Source organism: Hemicordylus capensis, chromosome 1 (assembly GCF_027244095.1).
Source record: "Hemicordylus capensis ecotype Gifberg chromosome 1, rHemCap1.1.pri, whole genome shotgun sequence".
NCBI lineage: Eukaryota > Metazoa > Chordata > Lepidosauria > Squamata > Cordylidae > Hemicordylus > Hemicordylus capensis.
The window spans coordinates 268,952,969-268,974,142 of NC_069657.1; the positions used below are offsets into that span (position 1 = coordinate 268,952,969).

The following is a 21,174-nucleotide window of genomic DNA, read 5'->3' on the forward strand; positions in this document are numbered from 1 at the left end:
AGTGACAGTCAGTGTAAGACAATACTGAGCTAGGTGGGCCAATGGCCTGATTCAGTATAAGGCACTTTCATATATTCAAACATGCCAATAAGATTATAGACATTAAATCAAAAGTACCTCTCCAAAAAGATAATTTAGGATTGTAGGGTTAAAAGCAAACGGATTCTTCATCTAAAAGGATCTGATTGTATAATCTTGTAGTTCCTTTGTAATTATCAACTCAGTTTGTGATATCCTAGTAGCATAGCTGGTGGTAAAGCTCAACCTGAACTCTTCTGTGCTAGAACAAGAAGTCTTAAACTGTTTCCATACAATGGCTGACATCCTGACTAAATCATGCAATTTAAGTCCCATGGACAAGTTAACTAAAAGAAGACACTAACAAAATCAGCACGTTTCAATTTTATTTTGTTATGGACACCCACTCAACCATACCTGTGACATCACAGATGAGAAAACACATTTTGCAACCGTTCATACCTGGCAATTTTTGAAGGGCTTGTTCAAAGCTACCTGTACCTGTAGCAAATGTCTCACTGTCATGATATTTATTTTTTGTTTGCTTTAGATGTACAGTGGTCCCTCGACTTACAAACTACTCGACATAAGTATTTTTCGAGTTACAAACGGCAGTTTTAGATCCGGTTTTAGATGCGGTTTTTTCGACTTACAAATTTTTAGATGGGGTTTCCTCGACTTACGAATTTTACATGCGGTTTCCTTGACTTGCCTGCCTGTTTACTGCCTGTTTATTCTTGAAAAGAAATGTTCCTGTGCAGTTTGCAAGCCTTACTGGGGGTCTGGGTCTTTTTTTCTAGGCTCCGGAACGCATTAATCCGTTCCCAATGCATTCCTATGGGAAACCGCTTTTCGACTTACGAACTTTTCGACTTACAAATGTGCATTCGGAACGGATTAATTTCGTAAGTAGAGGGACCACTGTACTCCCTTTCTCAAGCACACGGCTTAAGAAGGCCATTTCCCTGCCAATCAACCCAAAATTGTGGCGAGTTGTACGCTGACAGCAGGATTGGAACTACTGTACAAAGGGGAAAGTATTTTCACCCCACTCCTGCAAAAATAAAACCTGTTCAAAACTTTTTACAAAGTTGGGTGAGATTTGCAGATAACGTTTACACCATTCTTTTTCTATGCTCAAGAAGCTACTGTTCTTCTCCAATACTTATTCTAACAAGCAGTTTGCTGTTTGTTTGTTTTTTAAAGGTCATGTGATAGATGCTACACTTAGTGCACACATTCAGTTACAACAGCAACGAAAGGAACAATTGGAATTGCACTCTGGATAGAAAATGACATCATTAAAACAAATATTAAGTGCTAAATTTTATTCCATTTGATCAGCACCTTCACCACAATCCTTTCCTTCCCCACACCAACACCGAATCTTACTCTCTCCTAGAAGTAATATTTTTCTACTACTTTGTTTGTAGATTTGTCACTCCAAGTTGTTCTTCTCTAGGCTTCTAAAATCTCTGACTTAAAAAGGTTAAATATAAGGGGAAATAGGCTTTCAACCAATCTACAAGCAAAGAATTATGTATCTTGTGGTAACAGGGACTCAGTTAAGAAGCCTCAATCAAATGTCAGCCCTTGGTTAAAAAAAATAAATCTCCAAATAAATTTAGTTTCAATTTCTACTTACAAACGAGATCACCACAACACAGACACATACAACTACAAGTGCAGAGTTAAACTGCATTTGCCACAAAAAAGGGGGGGGGGGGTTGTGTGCATAATGGAGAAGGGCAATATTCACCAAACTGCCCTTCCCCTCTGCAGCCTTATGTGCCTCCCAAAATCATATCCCTGAGGGTTGCAGGACCCTCAGGAACACATTTTTGGGAAGCACAGTCAGCCACAGAGGGATGTGGAGATTGGTGAAAATCACCTCTTTCCACTGAGTGTGGAAAATGGTGGGTTTTTTTGTATATGTGTTGTTCTGGATATCAGTCAGTTTTTACAGATGTATGTCCTTTGTTGTAAGGGGACAAACATAAACAAACACACAGAGAAAAACAAGTGCACTTAGCTATAAGCACCTACATTGTGCTTAAAATTATCAAACCAGTAAATCAGATAGGGCCCGGTTTTGTTAGCTTCATAATCTAATAAATATTTCTGTAAGAAAATGAGAGCATGTTTGTAATCCGATCTAATGTTTAGAACTGAATCTGATAACTGTGAAAAATATCTTCAACTGAGGCCTGCAGCATTTAAGAAATGTCACAAAGAAGAGTGGATACAATTTTGTCAGAAATACCTATGCAAGATAAAATAGGCGATGTTAAAGATGAAGATACCAGTTACAACAAATGTGCTAACATTTACAGACAGATTGGACTTCTTTTATTCTAGAACTTCAGGAGCACATTAAAACCAAACAACCATTTTAGAATTAAACACATCAAGTGTCACGCCTGTATGTGGGCTGAGTTGGGGATTTTATCCAGATGTAACAAAATATGTAACTTTAATAGACATTTTAAAGCTACATACTGCTAAACAGAGAGTTCTCTGTTAAATCAATTCAAAGTTAATAATGCTGCCTTCCTTGCTGGCCTTCTGTTTTGTACTCTATCCATACAAAAATATTTTGATATGCATACTATTTGCAAATTAATTTTTAAACCACAGAACCATTTTCCTAGTCTAATCCCTAACACATTTTATACTTCACATTCATTTTCTCAGAATTTTACTGGAAGATGTTTTTTTAAAATGAACTAAAACAGCTGTATTTTTGGGTTGTTGCATGATGCAAAATCTACTAGTGTTATTGAAACTTGTATAAGTGAAGTACGTTGAGAAATGAATAAGTGAGATGATGGCACTAGTACACTTATGGGATTCTGAAATAGTGCAACACATTTTATTTTGTATTTCAGTAGTAGACTCTGCCCAGCATGTGACTAGCATGTTAAGAACACTTACTGACATCCTTTGGTTCAAAGGAAACCACAAAATAATTAACAAGTGGAGAAAGACTTGATGTGAATACAACACAGAACACATCGGAAGATCTATGCTCTGGCAATATGGGTGACAAAGAAACAGTTCATTTCTGCCTGCATTACTTCCCCAAGTTCACGTCCAGTGCAGTTGTCAAGGGTTGTGAAAGGGCCAGTATGTGCCCCCTCCTTCTTTAACTCAATTTTGGAATGTTCGATCACCCGCTGTGAGCTTTTAAATGATTTTGTTGTGGATAAAATCTCTCGTATCGGGGCCAAATTGGATTCCACATTTATTACAGAGTCTACTAGTTAGTTGACCAGCAACTCCTCTTATGGGATCAGATTGGATCACTTTCCGTTTGTGAATCCTGAGAATGTGGAAAAGCTGCTTTGGATTGTATGTCCTACTACCTGTTCTCTTGACCCTTGTCCAACTTGGCTTATTTTGTATCCGTATTTCCAGAGGCACTCTAACCCCCAGGCATATACATATTACAAACGCTTCTCTGAGGGAGGGCAGGATGCCTCCTTGCCTTAAGGAGACTATTATTAGGCCTTACTTGAAGAAACTTGCACTGGATGGTTAGCCAATTACAGACCTGTCTCCAATCTTCCATGGTTGGGCAAGATGATTGAGAGGGTGGTGGCATCTCAGCTCCAGGCAGTCCTAGAGGAAACAGATAATATAGACCCATTTCAAACTGGCTTTTGTGCAGGCTATGGGACTGAGACTGCCTTGGTCAGAATGATGGATGATCCCCAATTGGATACTGACAGAAGGAGTGCAACTCTGTTGATCCTTTGGGATTGCTTGGCAGCTTTCAATACCATCAACCATTGTATCCTTCTGGGTTGCTTGAGGGAGTTTGGATTGGGTGGCACTGTTTTACAGTGGTTCAATTCCTACCTCTCTGGTAGATTTTGGATAGTGCAGCTTGGAGACTGCTGCTCTGAAAAGAACTAAAGCATGGAGTTCCAGAAGGTTCCATACGGTCTCCAATGCTTTTTAACATCTACATGAAACTGCTGGGAGAGATCATCAGGAGATTTGGTGCATGGTGTTATCAATATTCAGAGGACACTCAAAGCTATTTATCTATAAACTTCATCAGGAAATTGCATAACTTCCCCAAATGCCTGCTTGGAGGTAGTAATGGCCTGGATGAGGGATAACAAACTGAATTGGAATCCTATTTATGCAGAGGTACTAATATTGGGGGGCAGGGGGCTCAGAACTCAAGAGATGGTTTAGATCTGCCTGTTCTGAATGAGGTTACACTCCCCCAGAGAGAACAAGTACTTATGTACCTTGAGTGTGCTCCTGGATCCAAAACTCTCTCTGGTCTCTTGGGTTGAGGCAATGGCTTGGGGTGCTTTTTATCGACTTTGGCTGATACATCAGCTATGACAATTTCTGGAGGAAACTGACCTTAACACAGTGGTACATTATATGCTGGTAACCTCCAGGCTTGACTATTGTAAAGTCGCTGCCTGCCCCCTTTGCTTCATCAGCGGTGATACTGGATGAGCGGGCGTGGGGTTTCAGGCTTGGCCTGAGAGGAAGGCACACAGGCCACCATTGTTGTCCCCTGTCACATGTTGTGGGTGGACCAATTGGAGCTCAGGAGCATGTCCTTTTTCAGTTGCTCTGCGGGCAGGTACCCTCCTGCCTGTCCCTTGACTAAGTGGAGGATATTCTGGTCACCATTTGGAGCCAAGTAGGAATTTTTGGGTCTCAGCTGATTGGCTATGGTTGGGGCCTTTTTTCGCCTACTTCTCACTGACTTTGTTAAGGTTGGCACTGGATTCTTTGGTCATTTCGCAGGTGAGTGCAGGTCAGGGTAGGTTAATTTACAATGGTGTTGGGCTGGTGGGCCATTATGGTGAGTGGGAATACAGAGGAAGGCTTGGTGATCTCGTGACTCTCAGGCTGGATCCGCTGTCACTCAGACGCATGCCAGCAAATGTCGCTCAGTGCCTTGAGGCCTGGGTTGAGGTGGGCTGGCATGCATCCCCTTGCAATTCAGGTTTTCAAAGGGAAAATATTAGACCAACTACTATATGGGGCCCAGCTGAGTAATTACAAAGATTTCCATCCCCTAGAGTTGGTACAAACCAAATTCAGTAGAACAGCCCTTGGGATGCCAAGAGCAACACGCTTTGCAGTGTTAAGGCTGGAACTGGGGTCAGTACCAATTGACACACATATTTGGGTTGCAAAGATCTCTTATTATTTGAAACTAAATCTTGGTCGAGCAGGCCTTGCACCTCTGGTCCTGAAGGACAACTTTGCATCTGCATGGATAGAGGGAGTTGGGAGGAAATTAGAAAGTTATGGGCTATGTATCCCCATGTTGGTCTCCTTAGGGATCTTAAAAGCCAAGGAGATAATTAGGCAGCAGATCTGGGACATAGTGACTCAGGAAGACAGAGCCCAAGTCAGACACTTACCTTTCTTAATGCAACTCATCCTCATAGAACAGCTAAATAAACACAAGCTTGCCCTTGCCAAAGGGAGAGAGGATTTGCCTTGGCATGCTTGAATGCGCTGCTCTCAGCTCTCTTAGAGGGTCTCTTGCTTAGTATTCCTTTCTCCCAACAGTTATGCCTGTGTCAGTCAGGAGAGGTTGAGATGATTGATCATATGTTGCTTCATTGTTTGTTTTATAGAGATATTCGGCTAGCACTCTTGTCACCCATTTTGTCTAGATTCCTAGGTAGGCCATCAGCCTTTTATGTGTCTCTCCTTTTGTCCAACAGTGATATTAATGTTTCCACCAAGGTGGCAAGATTTTGCCACATCGCAAGCTGTGTAGGGAAGCAATTGATAATCATGAGTGTTGGTTATACTATATATTGTTATATCCTAAACTGTGTTTTGTAAGAAATCATGATTGCTGGAGGTTACTACTTATCTATTGTGTTATATTTTTATCTGGTAGATGACTGTAATAAAGATTCCATTCAGTATAGAAATATGATAAATCAATTAATAAATAATCAGATCTTTATATTCTCAGAGCTGCTCTATAAAAATAACAAAAAATACAGCTGTTTCAGGACTTTTCTTCACATTTACTTATTTATTTTACTTATTTTTATACCGCCCACAATTTAGGTCTCTGGGTGGTTTACAAAAAGCCATTCATAGACCCACAACTACCTCTAGGCTGAAGAGGGAGAGAGAAACTGGAGAAAAGGGGGCCAAGGATTAGTAAGTGAGTAAACCTATAGTGTGAGGGAGAGTCAGAAGGCAAGGTATGAAGCTAAGAATCTGCATTACTTTTATTCTCTTCTATTCTCTTCTATTTATTCATTTATTTATTTCATTTATAAACTGCCCCATCCAAAGGCCCTGGGACAACTTTTGTCTGTAAAAGTACAACTTTTAAAAAGACATAAAAACATACAATTTAAAACACAGTGTTAATATAAAACAATTAAAACCATTTAAAACCAATTAAAATACTTAAAAAAAAACAAAAAACACCACTCTACAAACCTTGAAAGCCAGGCCAAACAAACACATTTTTAGGGCTCTCTTAAAGGCCGACAGCAAGTCTAAACTGCGGATATCTGCCGGGAGTGCATTCCACAGACCAGGAGCAGCTACAGAAAAGGCCTGGTTCAGAGTCACTACCAGAGTTGCCACCATATCAGGTGGTAACTGGAGACGCACCTCTCCAGATGACCTCAACGAACGATCGGGATCATACCGAAGAAGGCACTCTCTAAGGTAGCCTGGACCCAAGCCGTTCAGAGCTTTAAAGGTAATAACCAGCACTTTGTATTTTGACTGGAAAGATACTGGCAGCCAGTGCAACTGTTTGAAGACAGGCATAATAATAGTCTCTCCGGGTTACCCCAGAGACCTATCAGGCTGCCGCATTTTGAACTAACAGACGTTTCAGAACTACGTACAAAGGCAGCCTCATGTAGAGCGCATTGCAGCAGTCGAGTCTGGAGGTTACCAGCATATGTACCACTGTTTTGACACTGTTCTCTTCAAGGAATGGACGCAGCTGTCAAATCAGCCGAAGCTGATAGAAAGCACTCCTGGCCATAGCCTCCACTTGAGATACCAGGGTGAGGCCTGGATCTAAGAGCACTCCCAAGCTTCATACCTGTTCCTTCTGGGGGAGTGTAACCTCATTGAGCACAGGGAGATCTAACTCATCCCTTAAATTCTGATCCCCCATAATGAGCACCTCTGTCTTGCTTGGATTCAGCTTCAACTTGTTTGCCCTCCCCAACTGGTGAATCAGATATACTGCTTGTGAACAAGGAGGCTCCATTTAGTTACCCTGGTCAACTGTGGCTAGAGCTATCTTTGATAAACTGAATTGCCTAGTTCTTTCTTAAAGCCATCCCTGCTAACCCACAAATGCTAAGGAGCCTCGGTCTTAATTTCCCCCTCAGCATAGAACCTCACACAATTGTAATTAAAACTAAGTATTTCTCACTCCCAAACAGACCTTGATTTCAGCATGCAGCTAAGTTGCTGGTATCTGCTGTGCATTTTCTAGGGCACAGGAGGATGGACTTAAACTGTGGAGTGAATTGAGTGCTAAAACCACACAGGAAAATAATTTATCTTAAGCATCTAGATGAACTTCTAAACAAAAGCCTCTGGAATTATTTTATGCTATTCCCCATAAACTACTCTAACAAGATTAAGAGGCAAAAATACAGAGATGATAGAGAATGGTTCGACTCAGGGCAATCACGTGAGATTTCTCAAATCCTGTAGGGAGCCCTTCCTCTTTTTTTGGCAGCTGGCATTGCCTCAGGCCTGAGCATTTCTACTGGCAATGTCCCAAGGCCTAGGCTAGCGTTTACAGAAGCCTTTAAAGAGAATGAGTTACAACACAGAAGCTTGGGACTTCTATGTGTCAGATTGACATTACACTATACTTGAGATGAAAGGAACTGTTCATGTGACCAATAAATCTACTCTGACAGTGTCCTGTAAAAACAAAATTAGCCCATATGTTGTAATCACCATCTAAAAAATAAAGCCAGGAAAAGTTCCCTCAGAATCTCTTCATAGCCAACAGTATGTCGAATTAAAATATGCTTGCTCTACTGACTGATTTATTAAGCCATTCTTGCCCCAGGCAATATGTCCTATAACTCTGCAATGCTGTGGACAAGTCTAGTAAATCAGCCAAAGCCACCCACCTTGCTGGCTCTTCTGTACCCTGATTTTGTAGCTTTCCATGTTTTCATTGTATCATAACTTCCATACAATACCCTGGCTCTGATCTCTTCTCCTTTTCACTTCAAGGAATTCCAGTCTGTCTCATTTTACTTCCTCCTTTGTGTACCCTGATGTGCAACAAATGCACCTAGTCTCTCTTTGTAAGGATTTATAAGGCCTGGCCTGCTAGATCAAGGGGCCATTCAGTTTAGCATCTTCTTTCCAGCAGTGGTCAGCCATATGCTTGTGGGAAATCCATGAACAGGACATGAAAGCAACCGCTCTCCCACAATGGTTTGTCCCTCAGCAACTGGTATTGTAGGTAACATCTCAAATGATATCAGACCTAAAAGAAAACACAACTAGAAGTCCAATGGCTCTGCTTTCAAAAAGGGTACATAATGCACCTTCGCGTGATTCATCATACAAACACATTTCACAGATATCACCCTTGCGCCGCCCCGCCCCCCCAAACAGCTAAATACACTATAAAATCTGGGGTAAATAGTTTAATAATTAATGTTAAGATATACAAACAGATTTTGTTTTGTTATTGCATACAAATGGTTTTCAGCTTATTGTTGGAGAGCTTCATGTTCACATCAAAAATACACTGCACATTTTTCCCTACAGGACAACAGTGTTTTTATTTTCCTGTATCACATATATTTTGATCCCTTATATTACACCATATTATTAGGGAAAGGAGAGTATTGGCTTACTTTTTGAAGGCCAAGTCTAAAGAGAAACCAGGGAAAGAAATGGAACATTTAGAGTACAAATCAGGGCTTTAGGGGATATTCCAACAATAATGGCAATAATACATAAACATATACTCATATCACTGAATGAACAAAATTGTTTTTTGTTCATCTGACTGAAGCTTTTAGTTTTAACTTGTATAAGTTATCAGTTTTATCCTCAGATTGCACCAATGTGCAGTTGGCTGTTAATAGATATATTTCAACTACAGATCATTACCTTTTTATTGATCTGGCTACCCTTTTATTTTTAGTCAAATATAAAGGGAGAAAATAGTATTGATTTTATCTTCTAGTTATTTTTGCTTTATCCTGAAAGACAATGCCTGAAGAACAGGGTCAGTGCCAACTACCCTAATGAATTAATACCACAGCTCAATTGCAGAATTAAGCATTTCTCATCTGATTCGAAAGCATTCTTACAGCATTTGCCAAAAGCCATCACACATACCTTCTACCCCATTTCTTTTATTTAAAAAAGGTCACACTACTTTCAGTCTTCTATGTGAAATATTTACTAGCATGTGCACTATTTAAAAAATAAAGTGCTACCAAACGTTGAAGCCTGAGTGTTTAATCTCCAAGTCCCCATAATATTTATCAATGAAAATACAAGAAAAAGCTGTAAAGCACATGCAGCTTTTTGTTTTTATCAACTATTACTGGGATTTGAGGTTGTGCCATGCTTAGAAAGAGCAGTTAACAGATCTGGATTTTTAAGATAATTAACTTTTGTTCAAGAATGTGTTCGATCCTAGAAATTCCAGAGCATCAATGTTGATGCATTGAACCACGCATTGAACAAGCGTGGTAACACAAGTTCGAACACTGGATATGACAAAGAAGTTATGTTTTATAATGCAAATCTGCACAAAACTATTTTAAGTAAATTTTATTTCCCCATAAAATAATGACCTACACATCCAAACAAAAAATATATTCATAAGCTACCTTAATGAACAGAGTCAAGGTGTCTTACTAAACAACCAATCATCACTAAAAAGTCTCCTCGGCCAACACTTAAAAACACAAAATAGTCAAGACACCGTGATACATGGTGTATACAAAGCATCTGAAAAACCGTATTCAAACAGGGACGTTTCTAAAAAGCTGTAAGACCAACCCTGCACACAGGTGGCTCCGGGGTAGGAGCAAGCCTCCTCTCTTACAAGTAATTTACTGCCACTACCACCTAATGGCGCAGCAGGGAAATGCTTGACTAACAAGCAGAAGGTTGCCGATTCGAATCCCCGCTGGTACTATATTGGGCAGCAGCGATATAGGAAGATGCTGAAAGGCATCATCTCATACTGTGCAGAAGGAGACAATGGTAAACCCCTCCTGTATTCTACCAAAGACAACCACAGGGCTCTGTGGGCACCAGGAGTTGACACCCACTCAACAGCACACTTTACCTTTACTTTACTTCTATTTCAGAAACCTAACATGGGCCTCAACTCTTCCACCCCTAAATGCACTTTGCCCCTTCAGTGTCTCTCTCCTCAAATTCCTTTTTCTGGTACTACCAGTGACTCTGCAGACCTTTCTAGGCAGCATATTCCAAAACACTGGGCCATCACCAAGAAGGATTTATTCCACTCTACCTCCAACTTATTTAACGGAAAAGCCTTCTGCACAAGAGTCCTAATGTATTTTTTAAAATCAGCATATATCATCCAGAATACTGAGGTTTCGTCATGCCAAATTGTATTTCTTTAAACTTCCTTAGGGAGATGGGAGTGAATGAATGTATGAAGCTGAGTGCTGAAAGGAAATGAAATGAAATGCAGTTCTAATGCATGAATTGCCTGATGCATGTTTGGCAGCTAGGGTTTGGTCTCTAAACTATGGTTAGTACAAGCCATGGTTTGACATGATGCCTGAATTGAGCTTGTGTTTCCCACATACCCGCTGTCTCCTTTGTTGCAAGCCAGAATCCATGATCTGTCTTGTACATTTATCAAATGATCAGCTCTACAGAGCTTCCTCTCCCCCATCTTTTAAAATGTAATATCACTGAAAAATATCATCAAGGAAAGGAGAGAGAAAGACACTGTATACCAGCAGTAGTTCTATAGAACTGCTTTCCCCAGGAAATTGCATTAGTATTACACCAAATCAATAATATGGAAAATCGTAATTGGCAACAATGCCCAGGGGCGTAACGATAGGGGGGCAGGGGGGGCATGTGACCCGGGCGCCACTTGGCAGGGGGCACCAAAACGTGACCCCGCCGATCCCCTGCCTTTGCCGAATTTTTTAATTTATTTTTTAATTAATTTATTTTTTTTTGGTGATTTTTGTGTGTCCCCGGTCCCGGCGCCCCCCCCCCCGCTAATCTCCGGCACTGGGCAGCGGCGTCACCAACAACCACTGAGCCTACACTGCGCGCTTAACGACAGAACCGCGCCGTCTCCAATCACCGCGAGCCATCCCGCGTGGCTTAACCAATCCCAGCATTTCGCGCCTGAGCTCACCCCCCACCGCTTGCGCAGAGCCACGCCCACTCTTTCTGCTACCAATCTTTCCGCCCGCTTCTGTCCCTAGCGGGAGCTCAATCTAAACAATCAGTGTATGCCTCGGATTCCCTTGCCGCCGTCTTCCGCTTGCCAGTGCAGGCAAAGCTCGCGGGGTGCTTCGTTTTTCCGGGAGCGCCTGAAGCCACCTGGAATCAGGTGTTCGCCGCCGCCACCGCCGCCGCCGGAGGGGGGGCTACGAGGAAGCAGGAGCCAAGCAGAGGACTTGCATGCGGCTACTGGGGCACCTCTCTGGATTAGCAGCATGCTGGGATTTGTTGCCTCCTCCACCTCTGCTTGTTCGCAATCAACTGCTTTGGAAGGTAACTCTGCCTTTCCCTCTATTTGTCTGCATTTGGTCTGAGAAGGAAAGAAGCCTACCCAGGAGCAGCTGCTGCGGGTTACTCTGGTTTTTACCTGTAAGACAAAGAGTTTGGGGGAAGCTAAGGGCAGGGGGAAGCCGAGGAAGACATTCCGGGTTTTTTAAAACGAAGGTTGGGACGAGGGTTTCTTGGTTTTGGTTTTGGTTGTTTTTTGGTTAAAAAAAAATCAATGCATATAAAGGATAGTTGGGAAAGGCAAAGGGGTTTTGTGCGGGGTGAGGGACCGCAAGTCTGGGTTTGGGGAGCGAAGAACAAAGAAAAATGAGCAGAACAGAATGGAGGAAGTGTGTGTGGCCGGGGGGATTGAATGGGAGGCAAGGTAGAGTTGGGAGTTTGGTGTCTCTCAAGCGGTTAATGGCAGGAAGAAAGTCTTTGTAGGGGCTTTGAATGCACAAAGCGGCGGCACTGGAGGAAGGAGGTGAGAAGCGAGGTGGTGCTCGTTGGGTCCGGCTCAGTGGGCTGAGCAGTGCCAAGTTGCCACCAATCAGCGCGTGCTCTGCCCGTTCCGTTCGGCGCGCTAAAACGCAGACGGCCAATGGGTGCTTTCCGGTGTGCTAGAAGAGACTGAAAGAGAGAGGCGGGGGAAATCTAGAGAAGTTTAAGTCTTGCTGGTTTATACATGGTATTGGTCAAGTGAACGTGGTTTTGAAGTTGGGAAGTGAAGGAAGGAAGGGGAAAGGCAGGACGTGCCGCTCGCCTCGCCGCCCCAGCCCCGGGAAGCGGCGGCACGGGGAGCGTTTGAATTCCATCGTTTGCAAATGCTGGTAAGGGGGGGAGAATGCAATACTGGGAGGGGGTGAGGAGCTCTTCTTGTGTCTCAGAATCTGGACAGCTTCCTTTGTCTGCTTCAGCTTTGAGTGTTGTTTTGGCAGAGGGAGAAAAATATAAAAAGATTCTGCATGGTTCTCTTAAAAATTGAAACCGGACCAAGGCAACTAGCTGCTAAAGGTGTCTTGCATATGGCTGCCATCATTGCATGGTTATCCCGCACTTCAGTGCTGCAAAACCTAAATCTGAGGCATGGATTCCCAGGATTTTACATGCTAACGCCCCAAATCCGCTCTCTAAACAAAGCTCGCTTCCTTGGCTGCTTGCTGCACCATAAAAATGACTGATCTGGTTCTTCCTGGCACTGCAGTGCAATAAAAGCCCAGCTCCAAGGCACGGATCCTCACTATGTTTACATGTAGTTTTCAAAACCCCACCCTCTCGTCGTCACTAAAAAGGGTCTTGTCTTGTGCTTCCCAGATGTGCTCATCTCCTTGGGGAGGTGCCGTGTTTGAAGGGAGAGGGTATTTTTAAAAAAAATATGTGTCCCTGTATCATCCCAGGGAGATTTGGGGAAAGTCAGCCGAGGGGGAGCTTAGGAAGCCCTAAGTATTGAACTTCCTGGTGCATGTACTTAGAATTCCAACTTAATTGTGTCTAGCTCGATTGCATCCCCTTCAGTCCACCCTGTGGTAGGCAAATAGATGCTTGATCCATTTAGGGAGACCAAAGATTGTTTGACTAACTGTACCACTAAGTAAGGTACATGTATTCCAAACTTTAGTGAGACATAGTTGTAAATATGACATATAAAAGACCCCTTGAGCAATTTTGGAGGTTAGTATTCTTTTCACCACTAAGAAACATCTTGCTGTGGAGAGGAAAATGGAATCAAGATCGTAAGAGAAAAGGTGTGTGCATGTTCTTTCCTCTGCAATGTACCTCCTTGCAGGACTTGCTGAAGCACTGTCAAATCTATTTTATGAAAATCAGGACAGGTGACTGGTGTATTGCTACTTATAAGGCCTATGTTGCCTTCCACTTGTGGGTTGTGGAATATCATTATTAAAAGACAGCCTTCCTAAAACTGCTAACAAACTGTTGTTCTGAACCCAGTATCAGATTTGCTTATTATCTTAATTATTTTTTCTTGTTTTTGCATGGCATTCTAGCCAACATGTATTGCATATTCTGAATTATATTTGATGACTGAATAATACTTTGTAATAGTATGTGAATACCAAATCATTTATCTTCTTACAGTTTCTAAAAACTGCATAGTTAGACACTTCTACAGCAATAGATGTCCAAAGTGCAACATTGTAGTACATCAGACACAGCCCCTTTATATTATTATTATTATTATTATTATTATTATTACATTTATATCCCGCTCTTCCTCCAAGGAGCCCAGAGCGGTGTACTACACACTTGAGTTTCTCTTTCACAACAACCGTGTGAAGCAGGTTAGGCTGAGAGAGAAGTGACTGGCCCAGAGTCACCCAGCTAGTTTCATGGCTGAATGGGGATTTGAACTCGGGTCTCCCCGGTCCTAGTCCAGTATTTAGTTTGTGTGTTAGTCAGATGTATGTTGGGGGGGGCGGGGGGCGCCGTGGGGCGCCATTTCAGTGCTTGCCCCGGGCGCCGTTTTCCCTAGTTACGCCTCTGACAATGCCATACAATGAAGATGAATGTGTACAGTTGTAACAAGGGAAGTGAATACACACGCATGAATTCTACGTCCATGATAGGTTGCTTATTTACTCCAAAATGAACTTGTCAAAGCACCACACGATTTATATGTTACTTATTTTTATCCATGAGAAGTTCTGCATCAGAACATAACACTTTCTACAGCCAAATGTAGTGCAGAGATTGGTAAAGTTATATTACACCTACACTGGCATTCCTCTCAACCAATACACTCCCTTAGGGGTACAATGTAATTTAAAGCTCACTTCATGGGTTTTGCTCCTGATCGGTCAATTATTCCAAATCAGGCAGAATTAAACGTGGCATTTTTGGGATGTGGAATGATGTTAGCCAGTGACCAAAGTGAAACTAATAAACCAATTTCACTCACTGCCCCAGGCTGTTCTCAAAAATTGAAGTCTCGGAGAAGAAAGACTGCTTTATCTGTTTGTTGCCCAAATCCTCCTGCAATTTATTATCTTTTAATTCAATTTTTTTATTCAGTGGATAATTCTGGCAGGAGCTCCGATATATGAGAATAAAGATGATGCCAGAATATACAGCATTCTATGTGGCTGAAAGCTGTACATAAATTTAATTTTAAGGGTAAGAGGAACTATTTCCCCCACCAACAACATTAAATGCATAGCGTTCATCTTGCCAGTCACAAATTTATCTAGTAGATGTCAGTGCTGACAAAAATGTCTTTTAAAAATCAACCTTAAACATCAACAGCAGCCACTTCAATTTACAAGTGTATCAGGGTAGTTTAATCTTGGATAACGTGAAATATTTATTGCTACTGTTCTATGCCAGCATCTTTGGTATGGAGAATAGAATTCAGAAAAATTATACCATGGAGTTTAGCCCTTTCTGCCTTCCAAAGACAAGTCCTTCTAGTTTATTAGGGCATCATCATATGTGCCATCATATGTGCCATCATATTAAGGATAAGTTTTAAAGGATCTGGATGGGGGAAAATATACTGCTAAAAGTCTTGTTGAAAAGCTTCTGTTAAACAACCAACCAACGCTACATGTAAGCTGAAGATGCTGGTTATTATCTTAACCTGTCAATCATGGTTAAGTAATACTACTACCATCGATTTCTCCTTGATCTACTACTACAAATATTTATATATTGATTTTCAACAAAAGTGGTTTACATATAGAAATAATAAATAGATATAGCTTAATATCTCAAAAAGGCTCACAATCTAAAAAGAAACATAAGGTAGGTATGCTGTCCTGTGGTTGGATAGGGAAAGTTGCTTTCTCTCTGCTGAATATAAGAGAACCCCCTCTTTAAAATATGCCTCCTTTGCTCAGTTAGCAGGGGTGATCAAGGATTGCTCACCAGCCTAGAATGGTTACCTGCAATTTTCAGATCAAACGACACTTGTCTGTAATTTTTCAGGTTCCTCCCTCCCCTTCAAAAACCAACAAAAAACTATCACCACCCCCCACCAAAAACCCCCCAACACTACTCTAAGGTATTTACCTCCAAACCTTCCTTTCAGCAACACTACCATTCAAACTACTAAGTCTGCTGCCAAGTTTTAACCATGCAAAAAAAAAAAAAAAAAAAAAGCGGGGGGAGGCCATTTCTGTTGACACACACTACATTCTATCATTATGCCTAACTGTTTGAACAGCTTGTGTGTGGAAAATTAAGCATAGATTTCTGTTTCCTTTTTGTTTATTTTTAGCTAAGCCATGTATTTCTGTTCATTAGTGTTTGTATTTGCCTCCGAGAATACAGGTGTCGCATCCTTTCTACAGATTGTTTGGAGGATTTGCATCATTATTACCTACTGGAGTTGGTTCCTCCACAAAGAGAGTACTTGAAATTATCCAGTCATAATCTATTAAACACCATCCTGTTTAATTTGTTCCGACCACAACCCAATAAAAATTCTTTTCCCTATTATTTGCGACCTTTACACAATGACTGGAGAATAATGTGTAACAAAAATGCTTCTTTTAGTCCCCAAACATCCTTTACTACTACCACCCAACCAGCGTGGTGTAGTGGCTAGAGTGCTGGACTAGGACCGGGGAGACCCGAGTTCAAATCCCCATTCAGCTATGAAACTAGCTGGGTGACTCTGGGCCATTCACTCTCTCTCAGCCTAACCTACTTCACAGGGTAGTTGTGAAGAGAAACCTAAGTATGTAGCACACCGCTCCGGGCTTCTTGGAGGAAGAGCGGGATATAAAATGTTAAACAAACAAACAAACAAACAAACAAACCAGTTATCTCCCTCCTCCCAGGGAGAAAGGGGTTAGTGTTTTTTGGCGATTTGGGAAGTGTGGTTTCTGAAAAACAGACCAAGTCTCTTTCAGTCTGGCACAAAGGATCTCCTCTCCACGTAGGTCCAATGACAGTTCTCTGGCAAAGTTCTCAAAGAGAAACTTGGGGAAGAGTTTGGGGTTAGGACATTGGATCTCTGCCTCTTAACAAGTCTGGGTCTCTGATAAAAACATCAGTGGCTTTTTCCATATTAATGAGGCAAGCCACTGTAAACATGTAAAATGTGAAGGAAGACATGTAATAGTACCTAATCTTTACATGCTGATACCACAAACAATATATTAAGGCTGACTTCTGCTTTGAGAAGGCCCTAGGTAAGAAGCCCTTCAGTGGGCCCTCTCCTATGTGTTAGGCAACCCCCATGGGGGAAGCAGCAACAGGCTTTTTTGTTTCTCTTAGTGGCTGTTGGCCACTCTCCCAACCCTGCCCAAAAATGCCTTAAATAAGCATTCCCCACAGTGATTATATATGCACTGTCATGGGTGGTGGTGGGGAATCGTGACTCCCACTTTTGGTTCACAACGCCCCAGAATGACACTACATCAGAGTCACTGTGGGAAGAAATGGCAGCCAGGCTTCATCCACTCCAGGAAACTCAAGGGCACCATCAGCAGTGGATCTGGTTGGGGTGCTGGGGTTCCTGGGGGAGGAAGAGGATGTGTATTGATGCCAAGCCTCCCTTCTACAATGTGCTCCACCAACATTTGCCAGTCTAAAGAGGAGTGGCGTTTAGTTGCTTGGGAGTTCTTCTGATACTCCCAAGCAGAATTACCAAGAACAGCTGCTAAATCTTTATCACAGTTTCCCTTCTTAAGTTTTTAAAGCTGTTTCAGTGCATAAACATACATACATACAAATATTTATATACTGCTTTTCAACTAAAGTTCCCAAAGTGGTTTACACAGAGAAAAAATAATAAAGTAATAAGATGGAACCCTGTCCCCAAAGGGCTCACAGTCTAAAAAGAAACAAAGTAGACACCAGCAACAGCCACTGGCGGGATGCTGTGCTGGGGCTAGACAGGGCCAGTTGCTCTCCCCCTGCTAAAGAGAATCACCATTTTGAAAGGTGCCTCTTTGCTCAGTTAGCAGGGGCTAACTGGGAAACAGACTGAGAGACAGCAATTTCTCTAGAGCCACACAATGTCCAAGGAAGGATATGAGTCTTTCTGGTCCAAGTCCACCTCCCAGATCCAAGGCTCCCTATTTCTTCTGTAAAGGTATCTTTATGCAACGTATCGTCATCATTCAATACATATCCTAATCATGCAAAGATCTGGTCCTCTCGTTTATTTAAAATCTTGCAAGTATTCCCAACTTAAAGCCCAGTTACACTGTTCTGAATCATTACATTTATTATCCACCCTTTCACTTTGATTCAGTATGGGTAACATCAACCTTGAAAATCTCTGCATATGGGCTCATATTTGTACCGTTTTAGCAGTCTATGATTAATTTGATGTACTGACCAACAGTTTCTGTATGGCAATGATACCTAAATATACACTCCTTCCAAGCAAACATATAGACTCTAGAGAAGAGAGCACTGGTGAAGGCTACATTTTCCAGTGCTCTGTGCACACGTTCCATGATGGTGCCTGGGCTCATCAGGGCTTTCCCCCCCCCCTCTTAAATAAGTCCCACAAAGACTGGAAAGAACACAGCACTGTGTGGAAGTGTATATAGTGGGAATGGTCACCTCCATGCTGTGCCAGGGGGCTGCATCAGCTTTAACTTCGCTCAGGCCTAGTAATTATGTTCGGAAGAATGTCCCCTCTGTTGCTCATTAGTTAAGGACTCCAAAATATAGACATCATGTCCACTCTCTAGCCACATGCATAGTATGAAACTCCTGTTGGATGCATAATTTTTGCATCATATAGTCAAGTTACACTGACAACGTTCAAACTGAAAAAGATTGTTGAGAAAAACAATAGCATGAGAGCATAACTTGGTATGCTATACTGGAAAGCTGATACAAAAACAGTTTGTATTACCTAAGTGAAAATAAGATAAATTGGCAAGAAAATGTAAGAATCTGAAAAGCAGTCAGGTTGAAAGGTTCCCACATATTCAAATTAGTCACACCGTGGGACTTTGCATAGGAAAGAGACTATTTAAAGAAACAACTTATGTATGCGTTTGCATTTCAAATAGCAACCTACATCACAATCCTTGAGATGTGGAATTTTGCTTCTACTCCATCTCTAATTGAAGAAAAATTCTATTTGTAGGTTTGCTACCTGAGACTGCTGAAGTTACTTCAGGTCATACATGCCATGCATCAGACTCTTAGCTGTATATCTAATAGGGCAACAGCATTATCCACTGCATATTATTATTGCAGGAGCAATGGAGGATCATGGTGTTCATTCCAAACCACCTATATAATGATGAAGGTTAAATTAATGAGTGTCTTGTAGAGATGAGAAGAACTGATAAGTTAATGTTTGGTAGTATTAAGTCTCATTAGTTGGTAACCTTTTCCCAGTTATTTTACATAACAATGCATAGAGTACTTAACAAGAGGATGAGGAGAAAGCTTTCCCTTTGAAAGGAGTGCTAGATTTATACTGTTGCTAGCTTTTTGTATTAATATTATTCCTGGAAACTTCAGTTGCTCTTCAGGATCCACTGAGCTGCTATAATGACTTAACAGAAACAAGAACCAAAACTGCATAGAACAAAAGTCACTCTGAAAAGTAAAGATCAGAAAAACTACCTATCCAACCTTTAAGACTCCCCCACATCTGCAGCCTGCCACCCTTTTCTAAGGCTATGTGACCTCTAATTATTCAGGTTTCCAAGCTAATCCATTAAGCTCCATTTTATGTAATCAGGACTGAATAAAAGTTACAAAGTACACTTGTCAAGAAAAACACACACAAAAAGAGCAATCTATCCCACACCTTCAGGCGATGAGCTGCGACTTCTAGATCGACAGCTGAAATTGTGCTATTCTTAAAATGCAAGAAGAAAGGACAGGGTGTGGGAGGGAGAGCCGGGGACTCAGCGGGGGTGGGGGTGGGGGGACTGACAGCCCTAGAGCCAATCATTCTAAAGCAGAAAGTATAATGCAGGGAGCTCTTTGAAGTTTTTGCCATCCTTGTGCTTCTTTTGTCAGAAGGCCCTTTTCTACAAGTGTTCCAGAAAAGTTGCTTTTACAATACCATCGACCTTGGAAAATGTACATTACATATGCAAAACAGTGATTGATATATCACAAACACTTGGTATATCTGTGAATGCTTTAACTAATAAATGTTTTATGCACTATCATTCATATACACACACACACACACACACACATACATATACACATACACACACAGAGTACATTCTGTTACTATTAAAAATTAAGCCTGTCGGAAATTGGAAGCACAGCCCCAATGGCATCTTCAGCTCCACCCCCTAGCATGCTTAAAGGCAGTTACAACTCTGCCCTGAGACTCAAGAGGAATAGAGTTATTTTAAATACCACCTAAGTTACCAACCCTGTGATCACATCATCTGAATTATGGATGAACTAACAGCTTTGAACTCTGAATGATCTCTCTGTACACTTTCAGGTCAGATCCTTGTTGCCGTTTCATAATGTTCAAAGCAACCACTTTAAAATGTGTAACACACACAAGCAACAAATGTCTCCATTTGTGGTACACAAGAAAAAAGAAGAAAACGCAATATGCACTACAGCAGATCACAATCTTGTTAGCTAATACTCTCTCCAGGATTTACAATGAAGGATGCTGCCACTCATTCAGCTCATCAGTACAATAGATTTTGCAAACTCAGTCAATGCAGAACACATAGAAAGGCAGAGTCTAATCTACTTCACAAGGTTACTATAAGAGGAAAAAAATGGGATAATGCCCAGGAACACTGATCAGACTCCTTGGAAGAAGAGTGTGTAGATGGGAACATATTCAAAATGATAATTTTGAATTATCATTGCAGTTAGAGCAATGCATTATACAATGTAATTTGTGTGAACCTTATTTGATTGTGTGGGGTTTTAGAATGTAAAGTGTGTGTGTGTGTGTGTGTGTGTGTGTGTGTGTGTGTGTGTGTGTGTGTGTGTGTGTGTACAGACAGACCATTTTGTGTTCTTCCAGTTGGAATCTGGGTGAGATCTCAAATGCGTGCAGTGCTAGTTGACCTTGCTGCTAATGGAAATACTTGCGTTTGCACAGGTAGTTGGTATGTGTTGAATATGTGTCTTGGACATGAGCAGGCTTCGGAGTCATCAAGTAGGACATAGTTTGGACTATAATGGCATGTTTTTGCTGAAAGGGAGGAAAGCTCTTGAGTAGAGCTAAAGGTGTGAGATGTAGGTAGGACGATCTGAATCAACAGTTTCAGGTAGTGATGGCCACCCTCTGCAAATAGAGGTCCTGATTCAAAGAAAGAGCAGTGGTTGGGGCAGTGACTCTGGTGAGTAACCTACCTGTCATGGCTTTGGTCCTGGTGAGAGAGTCTGCACATGAGGAATGGGGAACCCCTATTTGTTTGTTATTTCTCTGTGTAAACTGCCCTGTGCCATTTTTGGAAGTGTGGTATAGAAATCGAA

General features: G+C 41.6%; 1 protein-coding gene across 8 annotated transcripts in view; it reads right to left on the reverse strand.

Moving 5' to 3' along the window:
• KLHL29 (kelch like family member 29) overlaps window positions 1-21,174 on the reverse strand; it is a 594,606-nt gene that overhangs the window by 375,196 nt on the left and 198,236 nt on the right. For 3 of the 8 annotated variants that reach the window (XM_053285141.1, XM_053285143.1, XM_053285140.1), the window contains one exon: window positions 3,572-3,639. The exons of 2 other annotated variants lie outside the window; for them this stretch is intronic. In XM_053285141.1, the coding sequence (XP_053141116.1) occupies window positions 3,572-3,622 (51 nt within the window). In that variant the 5' untranslated portion in view covers window positions 3,623-3,639. Of the gene's footprint in view, window positions 1-3,571; window positions 3,640-5,423; window positions 5,781-8,153; window positions 8,519-21,174 lie in introns of those variants that run through there. 3 more of the 8 variants (XM_053285139.1, XM_053285138.1, XM_053285142.1) reach the window with 3 other exon arrangements.